General features: G+C 35.6%; 1 protein-coding gene across 19 annotated transcripts in view; it reads right to left on the bottom strand.

The window, feature by feature from the left end:
* Nucleotides 1-15,937, bottom strand: part of ATP11B (ATPase phospholipid transporting 11B (putative)) — a 110,881-nt gene that overhangs the window by 65,524 nt on the left and 29,420 nt on the right. For 8 of the 19 annotated variants that reach the window (XR_011429065.1, XR_011429064.1, XR_002801754.2 and 5 more), the window contains 5 exons: nt 12,832-12,939; nt 12,515-12,643; nt 11,590-11,693; nt 4,763-4,810; nt 2,642-2,706 (listed from right to left, as the gene is read on the bottom strand). Coding sequence is in view for 11 of the 19 variants with exons in the window: in XM_070243307.1 (XP_070099408.1) it covers nt 2,642-2,706; nt 4,763-4,810; nt 11,590-11,693; nt 12,515-12,643; nt 12,832-12,939 (454 nt within the window). In the remaining 8 variants the exon portion in view is untranslated. Of the gene's footprint in view, nt 1-2,641; nt 2,707-3,243; nt 3,324-4,762; nt 4,811-11,589; nt 11,694-12,514; nt 12,644-12,831; nt 12,940-15,937 lie in introns of all 19 variants that reach the window. The other 11 variants (XR_011429068.1, XR_011429067.1, XR_011429069.1 and 8 more) reach the window with 2 other exon arrangements.

Below are 15,937 nucleotides of genomic sequence, written 5' to 3'. Positions count from 1 at the left end.
AGATATTATTTGAGTTGGGATTGATGGAGGAAAAGGATTTGGAAAGATAAAGGTGGCAGGAAAGGCCATTAGAGATAGAGCAAACAATGTTAACAAAAAGAGAAATGGAATAGTACTTTTGTTAGGTTGGAACAATGGATGGAAGTCAGAGTTTGAAAGGTCCTGAAAGTCATAATCTGGAGTCTAGACATAATTTCATAAGTACTGAAGAGACAGTATGGAAATCTGTTAGAGTAAATGAAGTAAACACAAGGAAAGTGCTGTTTTTAAAATTTGTGCCTATGTGAATAACTTTGAGATGAGTGAAAATGACAGTAATAACGGGAATTAAACTGGGGAGTGAATGAAATTAGGCAAGACCAGCCTTATAAACAAAAACTTTGGAATTAGACCTTGGTTTGAATGCTAGTTATTAGTTCTGCATCCTTGGGCAAGTTATTTAATCTCTCTGCGTCTCAATTTCCCCATCTTTAAATGGGAAAAAGAATACCTCATAGAATTGTTGTGAGGCTTGTCTGACAAATTAGTAAAATGCCTAGAAAAAGACAAATGATCAAAAAATGTTCATGCCCATCCCTAAATACTAAGATTTGAGAAGCAGTGTAGGGTTCATCGTGCCCTCTTCCTAAGGATTTGTCCTGGAACTTTCACCATTAGAATTATTCCCTGGGGCCAGCCCTATGGCATAGCGGTTAAGTTCGGTGCGCTCCACTTTGGCAGCCTGGGTTCTTGGGTTTGGATCCCAGGAGCAGACCTACATCACTCCTCAGCCATGCTGTGGTGGTGAGCCACATAAAAGTGGAGGAAGACTGGCACACATGTTGGCTCAGGGCTAATCTTCCTCAGGCAAAAAAACAGAAGATTGGCACAGATGTTAGCTCAGGCCTCATTTTCCTCAGGAAAAAAAAATTCCTTAAAGGCAGGGATTATAACTCAAATGACAAAGGGCATTGAAATTATGGAAATGCAAGAAATCATCCAGAATGATACAACAGAGAGTGGTGCTGCTGAGGCAAATAACAGCAGACCCGTCTAAAGGCATTCAAATACACATTTTCTTTTACGAGTGTGAAAGCTGTTACTGTTAGAGAGGTGTGTTAAAATATAGGCTTACATGAAAGGATCTAAAAGCTCTGGAGGTTTTCTCTGGCTTCTGCCGTCAGAACATTATTATGGTTTTCTTTTTTAAATTGTGGTAAAATAATATATAACATGCAATTTATCATTATAAAGTGTACAATTTAGTGGCACTTAGTACATTCACAATGTTGTGCAACCATCCTCACCATCTAACTTGAGAACATTTTCATCACCCCTAAAGAAAATCTTGTACCCATTAAGCAACCATTCCCCATTCCCCACCACTCCCCGGCCCCTGGGAACCACTAATCTACTTTCTCTCTATGAATTTGCCTATTTTGGGTATTTCAAATAAATGGAATCATACAATATATGTATGGTCTTCTGTGTTTGGCTTCCTTCACTGAGCATAATGTTTCAAGGTTTATCCATGTTGTAGCATGCACCAGTACGTCATTTTTTATGAGTGAATAATATTCCATTATATGAATAGTCTTCATTTTGTTTATGCATTCATTAGTTGATGGACATCTGGGCAGTTTATATCCCTTAGCTACTATGAATAGTGCTGCTATGAACATTCTTGTCCAAGTCTTTGCTTAAACAGTTATTTTCAATTCTTTTGAGTATATATCCAGGATATATCCTCAAATTGCTGGGTCTCTAAGGTAATTCTACATTTAACTTATTGAGGAACTGCCAAAGCGTTTTCCACAAAGGCTGCGAGATTTTACTCTCCCACCCAGCAACATATGAGGATTCCAATTTCTCCACATCCTCGCCAACATTTGTTATTTTCCGTTTTTTAAAGTACATGGATTTCTTTATCAGAGAGAATACTGAGAGATAAGAGATAGTACAGGTAATAGGAAAGAAGAGAATGAGGAAGAGGACCTCAAAAGCTATAAATATTCAGTGAATAACATAAGCTGGCTACTATATGGAGGGCCATTCCTGAAATGGGAGGAGCTAGTTGACAGCTAAAGGCTATCATCAACTTTACAATTTCCCTAGAGTTGACTCAGAGCATAGTGAATTAACTTGTATCTTCAACGCGGGAGCACTATGTATTTATCCTTTTGATTCAGTCAGTATATGTCCCAACAATACCTCGTATATAGTCATAGGTCACTAGGAATTTGTGGAACAAATGAATGGATAATTGAATGAGTCAGCAGTTTTATTAATCCAAGCTAAGAATAATCATAATGGAATTATACAGATGGCTTATTGCACCCAGGATGCTAGATTATATTGGTTCTTATCCACCATTAACAGAAGTGCCAGAATTATCTTCTTAACACTCAGTTTAGTTTCATAAGTACTCACAAAGAAAACGAAAGAGCAAGGTTCTAGCTCATTACTCAAAAATAGGGATTAACAAGAAAAAATACAATACAAAATTATATTAATACAATCTTTGTAAGAAAATTATCACAGACAACATTTAACTAAGTAGTAAATTATCCAACCAAAAGACCACAAATGCTATTCTTTAAAATATACTTCATATACAGCATCAATATGAATCCATAATTAAAAATTTCCAATGTATACAAACCAAAAATTTCTTTTGTGTTTTTCAGTCTGGCTCCACGAAGCAAGAGACTCTCTGGCCCCAGAGGTCTAGAGGAAAAAAATAACCAAAAGCATTGAAGATATTAAAAATTCAATTACATTCTAAAATGGCATCTTCAGCAGACGGTACTTGAGCTATTGTTACAAGACTGCTTTCATATAAACCCCAAATCTCAGCTACTTAAAGCTGCCTAGGTCAATCATGAGGTTAGTTACCATAACAACAAATATCTGCTTTAGCATTTCAGTCACTTTAAGATCAGTGGCTCACAAATAAGATTATGCCTGTACACAAACTCACAAAGCCACCAGTTTCAAAATTTTTAAACATAAAACACAGCAAAATGAAAGATTAATAAGCAATGAGTTTAAAATGTTTAACAGAAGATGAAATTTTGAGTAAAATTAATCAACAGTTTTCAAAGGGAAAATTCAAAATTAAAATGCAATGTAAACATAAGTTACAGTATGATTTGTGTATAAATGCATGAGTCTGCACAATTAAAATTACACTGGATTATAAAACATAATGTAGTAAGTGAGTTAGTACTTTTTCTAGATCAACACTAAAACTTGACTACTTGCATTGCATACTTCTTGGAGCACGGGTCTTCTTGGTGTTTGAATTTCTCTCCATTAAGGAGATATAAAACGAGAAGGAATAACTAGAAAGGAAATTGTATTTTCTTAGTGATAGCAAAACGATAAGACTCTGTTATGGATAAGTAAAAAAGCCTTAATTTTGTCGATATTCCTTATGTTTTTCTGAAACATACATACACAGTTATCCAAATCAAAGAGAATCTGAACCAATTCTGAAGATGTCTGCAAACCCAAAGACTCTAAAAAATTCAATGAGGTTAACAAGTATGGTTTTAGTAGATAGTCATATTTGGAGTACACTCCACAGATATTCCAAAACCAATTATTGACGAGTCATAAAATAGCTCTTTTTCACTTGGTGTTGGTTCCAACAGTGAACAGAAAAACCTTGAGCTCACATTGGCATACAAAATTGGGACATAATGATAGAAAGCTTCAAATTAAAAGACAATTCATCATTTCACTCAGGTTGCTTGAGAAAAGAACACAGCTCATTTTTATCAACCATTCTAGGGCCTGAGGTAACATAATTGATCTTTTCCTTTACCAGCCATAACATCTTAACGCAGTTAAGACTATGTATCCACACATGTATTCTACTACGTCGCTATAGAAATCAAAATAAAATCCAGTCACAGTTATTCAGCAAGGGTCCTACACTTACAAACACCTTGTTACAGAGCTTATTGACTGTGTTCCTATGTTAACGTTTATTAAAAATGTGAATCAGTGCTGATGCATGTTTTTGGTGGCTTGCCTTGAAAATTTTATTAAACAAATGGTAACTCTTTATGTCAGTGACATTTCATGCAACCAGTATAAACTGAACATGTCTCCAAAAAAGAATGCTAATTTGATTAGAAGTTCAAGGACTGATTCCAAGATTTATTCTAAATTCAGCTTTGTGGTCATGAGTAACAATGTAATCTCACTCTATCAGCGAACCTTTGAAATAACTCAAAGCCTTCTTTCATGTAGGTGCCAGAAATTAACCTGAATATTGAGGAAATACAAACCAAAACAACCAGCCAAACAAAAAGTGAATCAGAAGAGTAAATAAGAGGTTCTGGATTGGACATTAAATACTATAGTTTGTGCTGAATGATTCTGAAATGAAGAAGACCATAACATTTATACTTGCTAAACATTATATAAAATACGCTTTTTTATTCCAGACTTTAAGTGTGGTGGGTTTAAAAGTGTAAGGATGTGAATAAGAATGGCTATGTTTTCTCTTATGTAACTACCTAATATCACTGGGAAAAGAAATACAAGTACACAAATAATCTTACTAAATTATTTTGATATCATTTCATGGGATTTGTTTCATCCTCACTTGCTGCTACTGCAAATTACCAGAAGATAAAATACTAAATGCTTTAAATTAACCCTTTTGCATCATATGCTGCTTACTTACCTAATCTCCCTTTAACTTGATTTTAGTCCCTCCTCCAAACAATTCTCACTTAAAAGTAATTGGGTAATGCAAATTTATTCTTACCTTACAATTTCTTCCATTCTTTGAGTTATTATCATCCGTCCCATGAATCTATCAAAGAATTCACCATGTTACAAAAAAAACAATGATATATTACTTATGACATCAATGGGCAGAAATTTTACGTAGCTTTGGCACTATTCTTATACATGAAAAGAAACCAACTTTTTGAAGATACCAATGGTCCAATATTTATATTAGAAATTACAAAAGTAAATACTTATCAGTCACCAAGCTTTAAAATATTTAACATTCTTGCCATGTCCACTCCAGCTCTGAATGAGGTAATGAGTGAAAAAATGTTTTCAAAACAGCAATGCAAAATTTATATATTACTATTAGTTTGTTCACATGAGAATTTCTAATTGCTACACAAAGATGCATACATTATGTAGCTAACAATGAATGCTCTACACATTTCATCACAGTTTAAATAAAGCCTCCTGTGACCAGAATCATTCATTCACTCATTCATGCATTCATTCATCCAACAAATATTCACTGAGCAACTGCTATGTGTGAGTTAAGTGGTGGGGAGACAGCAGTAAGCAAAAACCTATTGGTGAAATCCAGAGCTTCTTTAACTTTTGGTTGCCTGAAATCTAGAATGAGTGGCCTTTTATCACAGTGGACTTTCATAGCCTGGCCTTTCAGCACCAACTTCCACTACCACCACAGCTCCATAGGATAGAGTTAATTCATGTGTACAATTACTTTCTACTACAGTGGCAAGTAAATTCTGAGTTGAAGCAAATTCTAGACACAGCTTCACGTTAATCATTTAACTGGGCAAAGAAATATTAAGCATTCCTTTCCAAAAGTCCCCTATCATTCCTCCTGTTTCCAGGTCATAGGTGATTTATCCCTTGTAGACTTTAGCTTCATTGTTTCTTGCTAATCTCTTACTTTTACTTCCTTCAGCTCCCCATATCAGGGAGAAGTTTTTTTTTTTTATTACCTCCAGTTAATGGAATTTTACCTAGCCCTGGTTCCAGTCTCAACTTTGGATTTAGGTTCAAAGAACCAATTCAGCTGGTGTCTCCCTAGGCATCTTTCACAGACGATGTGTGATCAGTCTTTAGAATTTCCTGAGCTGAATTCCAACAAAAGATCTGCTTTCCTTCATTTTATCTGTCCTGTTAGCCTTGATTCTAAGGCACTCTGATATCTGTTCACACCAGTTCCATGCTGAATTAACTCATCTTGCACTTTCCTTACTCCTTTCTCCAACCCACACTTTGATTTGTTTCAAAGAGGAAACAGCTTTATTATTCTCTTTTCTGATTATAAAGACTACACACACTCAAACAGATACATTTTATAAACTGATTCAGACAATATAAAAAGACACCAAAAGGAAAATAATCACTGGTAATGCCACTACTCAAATATAAACACCTAGTAATTTGGGGTACGTTATCCAGGAGGTTTTTTTCCATGCGCATAGAGATAAATATACATATATGTTAAAAACAAAAATAGGATCACACTATAAGTACTGTTGGCAACTGCCCACTCTTAACACGTCCTGTCAAAAACATAGGCCTATATCATTACTTTTAATGACCACACATAGAACTGCATTTGGGGGTTACTGCATAATTTATTTAAATAATTCACTCCTGATGAAAGTTTAGGTTTTTTCCAACTTGTGGACAGTCTAAACAATGTAGCCCTAAACAACCTTGTGTATATATCTTTTCCTATTTTCATTAAGATAATTCCTCAGAGTAGAATTTCATTAGAAAAAATTCTTAGAAGTGGAAGTGCTGAGTCAGAATCTAAAAAATAAAGAGGTGAAAAGAATAGAAAGAAAGAACTAAAGGAGCAAAGGAGCCAAGGAAAGAGGAAATGGTGAGTACTGTGAAAGAGGCGCCTGCTGGAGGCTGCTCCTAAACAAAAGGCTCTCCTCGTTTTTATTTCTCCCAGTGGTTTGGCAGAAACCATTTCTTTTCATACTCTAGCCTCTCTCAATAAGCTATTAAAGTTCTTTAAAAAGGAACAATGTAACCCTAATTAATAAACAGGTAATTGGGAAGAAATTGACAATGTCCAAAGGGGAGAAATTAATAAACAAACATAGAAAAACGCTTAGCAGTTCTAACAAAAAATAAATCAAAAGTAGCATTTTAAAACTATTATCTACAAAATTAGCAAAACTTTTAAAACCATAAAACTTAAGTTTTGAAACAACAAAAATCTCATAAAATTACACTTTGCTCATGTCAATAAAAATTCACCTAATGCTTTTGTAAAGTAATGTGTCAGTATGTTTTTAAAGGCCAAATTCTATTGGGGCTTTAATCCAATAATTCCACGTCTGCAGCTCTGTCTGTTCTTAAGGAAGAATCTAGTACTAGATTATAAACTGCAGGAGGCAGCAGCTACCATTGTTTCTTCACTGTTGTATTCTCAGTGTCTAGCACTATGCCTCAGTTCCTGGACGCACTCAATAACTGATGAATGAATGGACAATAAAAATGTTCACACATCTTTTGATCAAGTAATAATTTGGAACTCTATCATTCATCCATCCATTCAATGGATATTTATTGAGTGTCTACTACATGCCTGGTACTGTTTTAGGTACTTCAATTCAATAGTAAAGTGACACAAATCTTGCTGGCATATATCATAGTGAAGTAACTTAATAAAAGGGAAAACTTAAGTGCACAAATTAAGTATATAAAGATATTTATTCTTTCAACTGTCAACAAATATATAGAAATGCCTCTTATATGCCAGATCCATTTTAGGTGCTTGAGATACAGCAGTGAACAAAACACATAAAGATTCCTGCCCTTGAGTTTACAATTTTAGTTAGAGAGAGAGATAATAAGCAATAAACATAATAAGTAAATTACATAATCTACTAGAAGGTACTATGTGTTATGAACGGGGTAAGAAGGATTAGGTTGCAGTATTAAATATTCAAAGTAGGCCGCACTGAGGAGGTGATTTAAGCAAAGACTAGAAGGTGGAAAAGGAGTTAGACAAGGAACAGCTAGTGAAAAGGTGGGAGTGGATATGGCATGCTCAAGGGAAAATAACGAGGCCATTGTAGCTGGAAGATGAGCAAGAGGGAGCAGGGTCAGAAGTACGGCCAGAGAAAGGCTGAGGGTGGGGGTAATTAGTAAGGTCATATAGATTATTATAAAGACAGGGGTTCTGACTTGCAGTGAGATGGAAACGCCAGTGCAGGGCTTGAGCAGAGGAATGAAATGATCTGACTTACATTAAAAAGGATCACTCTGGCTGCTTTTGTGAGAAAAGACTGCAGGAGAAAGCAGGGAAAGCAGAAAAACCAGTAAGGATGCCTTTGACAGCAGTAATCCAGGCAGATGATGCTGGGTTGACCAAATTAGTAGCAGTGAAATTGGTGAAAGATGGTCAGATTTTGAATGTATTTTGAAAGTAAACCGATGGACTGGGATGAGATGTGGTGAGAGGAGGTGAGCAGAGAGGAGCTGTGGGGAGTCATGGCTGACCCCAAGGTTTTTGGCCTGAACAACTGGAAGGATGAACTGTCATCAACTGAGATGGGAAAGGCTGTTAACTGAAAGAGTTTTGGAGGGAAAATGAGGAGTTCAGTTTCCAACATGATTAATTTGAGATTCCTACTAGATATCCAAGTGAAATTGTGGAACAGAAAGTTAGACATAAGAGTCTGGAATATGAGAAAGAAGTCTGGGATGGAGATATAATCTGGGAGTCATCAACATGTAGATGGTCTTTAAAGCCATCAGCTCAGATGAGATCTCCAAAGGTTGAAAGCAAAACATACAGGCAGAGAAGGGAAGAGGACCAAGGACAGTCCTGGGGCACTCTAACATCAAGCAGTCGGGGAGAAGAGGAGAAATCAGCAAAACAGATTGAGAAGGAGGGCCTAGTGAAGTACGAGGAAAACCAAGATAGTGGAGCATCCTGAAGCCAAGTGAAGTAACTGTATCAAAGAGGAGGGAGTGATGAACTAGCCAACCACTGGATTTTGAATTGGTGAACTTCTTTATAATAAGGCGCTATGTAATATTTGTAACAGCAAAACAATGGGAGAGTTGGGTATTGAAAGATTAGGGAATGGTTAGGTTCTGGGACATTCATTTAGGACTATTATGCAGCAACTGAAAATGATCATTAAGAATACTACGCAGTAAGATGGAAAATACTCTTTTTTTTTTTTACCAGTGTGGTGCTGTTTTATTTTTATTTTTTAGTTTTTTTGGTGAGGAAGATATGCCCTGAGCTAACATCTATGCCAATCTTCCTCTATTTTGTATGTGGGATGACTCCACAGCATGGCTGATGAGTGGATTAGATCTATGTCAGGATCTGAACCTGTGAACCCTGGCTGCTGAAGTGGAACACACAGAACTTTACCCACTCTGCCATGGGGCTGGCCCCAGAAAATAGGGTTTTTTTTACATCACAAAAGCAATCCATATTCTTTCAAGAAACATTAGACAGTATGGAGAACAAAAAAGGTATTAAAAAGCAGCTGAAATTCTACCATCAGGAAATAACTACTAACATTCTGACATGTAATTTCCTGAGGATTTTCCTTTTCTCTGGACCTATCTATTTTTCTATCTTGCTACTTAACTACCTATCACATTTCTTTGTATATAATTGGGATCATACAAGAGCTACAACTCTGTATCTTATTTTATTTTAGTATGTTCCTATGTCATTAAATTCTTTGAAAACATCATTTTTATTATCTATACACTTCATCTTCTATCTGTACCACATACTCATTTAAGTATTCTCCTACTTGGACCTTTTTTATTTTTTGAGGAAGATTAGCCCTGAGCTAACATCTGCTGCCAATCCTCCTCTTTTTGCTGAGGAAGACTGGCCCTGAGCTAACATCCGTGCCCATCTTCCTCTACTTTATATGTGGGACGCCTACCACAGCATTGCTTGCCAAGCGGTGCCATGTCCGCACCCGGGATCTGAACTGGTGACCCCCAGGCCGCTGAAGCGGAATGTGCAAACTTAACCGCTGCACCATGGGGCCAGCCCCCATACTTGGAAACTTAAAATGCTTTCAAATATTTCCCTTTTATATAGCATATAGTAAAGTGAAAAAATACAATGCTATGTATATAATGTCTTTACAGTTATGAGATCCTCAAGGATGGAAACTAAGCTCATTCATCTTATTTATCATCTATCATAATGAGCACAGAGGTGCTCAATGATAATTTGATGAATGAATGAATAAATAAAAACAGCAATAAAGTTTTTAAAGTAGTGATATAATTAATTATGAGTTATCTTTCTATTACAGAAGCCTTCTGTAGTAGTTACATTTATATTTAAAACAAAATATGGGGCCGGCCCAGTGGCGCAATGGTTAAGTGCGCACGTTCCGCTTCAGCGGCCCAGGGTTCGCCAGTTCAGATCCCAGGTGCAGACATGGCACCGCTTGGCAAGCCATGCTGTGGCAGGCGTCCCACATATAAAGTAGAGGAAGATGGGCACGGATCTTAGCTCAGGGCCAGTCTTCCTCAGAAAAAAGAGGAGGATTGGCAGCAGTTAGTTCAGAGCTAATCTTCCTCCAAAAAAAAAAGGTTTTTTTTTACTTTTGCCCCATTTTCCAAGAAAACGTAAAAATCATCCACCAAAGCACTTATCATATTTGATCTCATATTACTCTTATGCTTGCTTAATGCTGCATCATTTTTTAGTTTTTAATAATTTTTTTAGTAATTCATCGTCTGAGACCAGTAAACAATAAAAATCTTAAAGTTCTAAATTCTTCACAGTTAAATCTATTTTAAAGTTTAAATGCTCTTAAAGCATAGGACTCCAAATTTTTATAGTTAATTGGAAAACTCTATACTGCATTTGACTTTGATGAAAATGCAAGATTTTTATAACATCACATAGAGAAAACTCCATTAAAAATATATTGATCCAGAACAAAGATATGCAAGAGATTTAGAAAAGCTAATGACTAAGGATAAGATTTTGAAACATTTCAACGAACAGAGGAGGATATATAACATGACAAGAAGCTGAGGGTGACTTTTTATAATTTGGTTATAATTTACATTCTATGACCAGCTATTTAGTAAAAATGAGTTTAGTTTCTCATATAAGTCTCTAATAATAAAAAGTTGTTTCCATTCCATAGCCCATAATAATTAGCATATCACTGAAAGATGACTTACACGGTGTTTAATAAATTATAATATTAAAAGTAGTTAGTTCCTAGTGAACACAACGACATAGCCCTTGCCTTCATGGAGTACACACACACACACATCATTAGCTTATTTTCTTCTAAGGAAATAATCTTACTTCTCCTATAACTACTATTACAGCTATAAAATTTACTATTACAGTTAAAAAGCCAGTTCAAACTGAAGTAGAAGGTAATGGGAAGGAAGGTGTGATTAAAAGCACTGCTTTTTTAATTAATACTTTGGCTTAGAATTTTGGCAAACTCTGCTTTTAGAGTCTTTTTCCCCTTAAGTGATCTCCTCTTCCTCCCCTCAATCAAGTCTTTATTTAGCTAAAGATTTCATTGTATGTTTACGATTGTAACAACAGGATCTGTAAACAGGATTTAAGATTTTATTTTTTCCTTTTTCTCCCCAAAGCCCCCCGGTACATAGTTGTATATTCTTTGTTGTGGATCCTTCTAGTTGTGGCATGTGGGATGCTGCCTCAGCGTGGTTTGATGAGCAGTGCCATGTCCGCGCCCAGGATTCGAACCAACGAAACACTGGACCGCCTGCAGCGGAGCGCGCGAACTTAACCACTCGGCCACGGGGCCAGCCCCTGTAAACAGGATTTAAAACGAGTATGCTATCACACCATACCTGTACAAATCTGCTTCTGGCTGGTGACATTCTATGACAGCTTCAAGAGTGTCCAAATTGGCAACTGTTTGTAATACTGCTGTTTCTGGAACTGCCACATGTGTCTGAAAAAGAAAAAAAAGGATTAAATTGAATAGTTTCAGGATCCAAATGGGACACTGGATATGATCTATTTCAAATCTCTTTTACAGACGAAACCACAGCATTCTGCACTTGAGATCACTCAGCTAGACAGCAGAAGAGAGGAGAAAGAAGAACATAAAATAACAAGTAGTAAAAGGAGCTGCTGTGATTACCTGTCTATAGACGCTATTTGCAGATAAGGAAATTAAGTCTGTGTTAACAGTCACTACTGCTCCAAGTTTATTATAAGCTATTTAATAGGAAAAAAATGTGAATTTTCATCCTTGGTTGTACTCTGAAAACTGAGAAAAATTTAAATGTGTCCCCTATTTAAAAAAGCACCAAGGGCCAGCCCTGGTGGCCTAGTGGTTAAGCTTGGTGTGCTCCGCTTCAGTGGCCCAGGTTCGGTTCCTGGGTGTGCACTTACACCACTGTCTGTCAGTGGCCATGCTGTGGTGGCAGCTTACATACAAAAAGAGGAAGACTGGCCACATATGTTAGCTCGGGGAGAATCTTCCTCAAAAAAAAAAGCGCACCAAAATATTAAAAGATTATATTTTTCCTAAAAACACTTTCCATTTTTCTTTACCTTGACTTGACTAAACCATGTGAGGCTACCCTTGAAATAAACAAAAAACATTATTTCTTTTAAAAAACTTAATTTTTTGAAGTCTCAGTAATTTAAAAAATTTCTCCTTTATCATGTCAAACTTTATTACCTTAACCAAAGGAAAATATCACTATAACCCAAAGGCAGTCTGTTTACCAAGAGCAACACTTTCAAACATATACATGTACAAACCTTCAGGTTAGTTTCTCCATCTAAACTGGCAGTTGTAATGTGACAAGAACCATCAAGTCGATCTGAGGACAGAAGCACCAAATCTGCAGGGAAAATTTCATCTTTGGCTACTCGAACAATATCACCCACCTATGAAGAATTTTGGGGAAAAGTGAATATAGATTTTAAAAGGCAAGGCCTTATTTTTATTGTGTTCTAAACAAATGGCCTATCACAATACTTTAATGTAGGAAAGCAAGCTTTTAACAAAAATATAATCAGATTAGAATTTGTGATACCAAAATATAATTGATTTCTATTATTTACTAAATGTATACCCGAATGTTTTTTGATCTGGTTTTTACAAGGCCACCACTTCGAACAACATAAACAGGAGCTCCATTTACTTCATTATCTGAGTTATGTCGTAACCAATCTTCATATCCCTGTAAATATCAAAATAATAAAAAATACCATTTTTAGTATAATTAGAAGATACTTTTATCAAATAAGACAAAGAAACATAAAAACTTTCCCAAAACATTTCATTCACCAGAATTGCATTCGGCTATTTTGATGCATATAATCACAAGCATCTGACATTCATTCCTACTAGAAACACTCTATGCTCTTGGTTCTCATTACACATGTTCCTGGTTTTCATAGTACCTCTCTAACTACTGTCTCAATTTCCTTACGAGAGGCTCCTTCTATGGCACATTTATGGGCCCTTTTTTCACGCCTCACTTTCTCACCTACAAGATTTCTTCTATCCATGTGTCTTCAAAAATTCTGAAATTTATATCTCTAGCCTATATGTCTCTTTTGGACTCTAAATGTGACTATCCAACTATATGCTTACTATCTCCATTTTGATGTCTCATAAATATACCTAAACATTTCAAAACTAAATTGATGACATTATCCCGCAAATCTGTTGCATCTCCAATGTTCCCCATCTTGACAAATGGCATCGCCATCTACTGAACTGTTCATACCAGAAATCTGGGGAGTCATTCTTGATTCCCATCTTTTCCGAACAATTCAATCAATAAGTTCTATGGCTTCTATGTACAAATGATATTTTAGTCATAAAATATAAATTCACAGAGCATTATAGACAATAAATACAAAAAGTTGAACAGATTTTAAAACCAAGGTTGAGTTCTTTTACTTACTTAAACAGATCAACAGAATTAATTATAACTTGTACTTCAAAAAAAACATGGTAAGCTATCATAAAAAAAGGACACAGACATAAGGTTTTCACAAAGAATCCTTTGATTAAATGTTAAGGAATGGCAATGTTTTTTAAGTGGAAAAGACTTCTTGTGCTATTTTAAAGAAAATTCAAGAACTCAGGGGTGTAGCAAGAAGTACAGATAAAACAATATCCAAGAGATAACATTAAATGATAAAAGGTACAGAATGTGTTGTGCTCTATGCTACCATTTGTGAAAAAAATATGCTTGCCTATATGAACATTCTGTATAGATATCTAGACTAATGTACAAATAAATAATGGTTCCAGGGCTGGCCCCGTGGCCGAGTGGTTAAGTTCGCGCGCTCCGCTGCAGGCGGCCCAGTATTTTGTTGGTTCGAATCCTGGGTGCGGACATGGCACTGCTCATCAAACCAAGCTGAGGTGGCGTCCCACATGCCACAACTAGAAGAACCCACAATGAAGGATATACAACTATGTACCGGGGGGCTTTGGGGAGAAAAAGGAAAAAGTAAAATCTTTAAAAAAATAAATAAATAAATAAATAAAGGTTCCCTCAGGAGGAGAACTAGGAGACTGGGTGTTAGGAGCATAAGAGACTTTCACTATCTGTTATTTTGTAGTGTTTCCATTTTTTAAAAATATGTGGATGTATTACCTAAAAAATATTATAACACTATAAAATATAAAGCAAATATTAAAGATTGCTTTGAAGTTCTATTTTTTTCAGGGAGAAACCCTTTGAGAAAGTATTCTTAAGATACTTAAATTATGTTAGCCCCATTTAAGATGTGGTAGGGTCAACTTTAGAGAAATTTGAGAGCCAAAACATCTTTTCTGAAACTGTAAAAAGAGCACATTTCCTTTTAAAGTCAGATGACATTAACAGGAGAGCAATAATAATAAAAACGTTATCTTTTTTAACACAAGTTTGCAAATTCTAACTCATCCTACATATTACTGCCAGATTAATATTTCCAAAACATTGTTTTAATTCATTATCCTGTTCAAAACCCCCTCAATAACTTTCAATGCTTACAGGAAAGAATCTTTCAGCCTCCTTAATTTAGTATCAACCTACATTTCCAGTATTATCTTTTAGTACTTTCCTGTACAGGGTCAAACATTAGTTAGACATGTCACTTCCCAAAGTAGGTCTTGCTGTTTCTAGCATTTGAGCCTTTGCCCAAGTTGTTTGCCTCTCACCCTTTTCACCAATTGTCATTTTACCCATATTCCAAGTCTCATCTCTAATATTTCTTCCATGAAATCTTGATTATCCAGATGAAGTATTCCACCTTTTCTCTGAATACCTACAGATCATTGGTTCTCACTACTACCTTATTAAATTATAATTATTTTTGTATTTGGTCTTACTTTCCCTACTTTGTAGGTTTAAAGCTCATAAAGGGCAAAGACTGATATTTACCAGAGCACTGTATCTTGCATTATACAACTAGACAGAAGACTTAATATGCAAACATGGTTGGGAGAGGTTAAAAAAAACAAAACCAACAACTTCATTCATATAAAGTATAAATAACTGGTAATACAGCTTTTCCTATTTTGATAAAGGGCAAAGGGCAAAGGCAGACGAAAAGGGGAGAAAAGAAGAAGGGATATGGAACATGGCAACTTTTACTTTTACAATTTTTCCAAAATTTATTCTATTGATCTAAAATAATGGATTTACAAACTTGAACAGTACATAGTATGTTGTATGTTTATTAAATGAGTAAAACTTAGGAAGAGTTGCTGCAAAAGAGAAAACTATCAGTCCTGAAATTGTTTCTGAGAAAGGAAAAAATCCTTATAGATCAAATTTCTCTTTGAAAATTACATGACCTTTCATATTTCCCCTTTTGCCTTAGTTGTCAGGAAGCTCTCAAGTAAATTTAGTACCTACCTGCAATAACCGTCCTAACATAGGTTTGAGGTATAATCTGCCTGCTTCCTACCTTTACAATTTATGTGTTTTTACTTAACCTATTTTGCAAGGAGACAGGTTGTCAATTATTATTATATAAACTCATTTTGCAGATATAAATTCACCAGCATTGTTTCAATTCAGTGAATAGCATCACATTCCAATTAAACCCAGTCTTTATTAGGCCAAATATATACTGGGAAACCAGGGCAAAAAGTATCACAACATTTTACATTGCTTTAAAAAATACATTCAATAGGTTCACTCATTCATTTATTCATCTATCAAACAAACA

Source organism: Equus caballus, chromosome 19 (assembly GCF_041296265.1).
Source record: "Equus caballus isolate H_3958 breed thoroughbred chromosome 19, TB-T2T, whole genome shotgun sequence".
Classification (NCBI taxonomy): Eukaryota; Metazoa; Chordata; class Mammalia; order Perissodactyla; family Equidae; genus Equus; species Equus caballus.
Note: the sequence above shows the minus strand (reverse complement) of the source record. Positions and strands in the feature narration are given on the sequence as shown.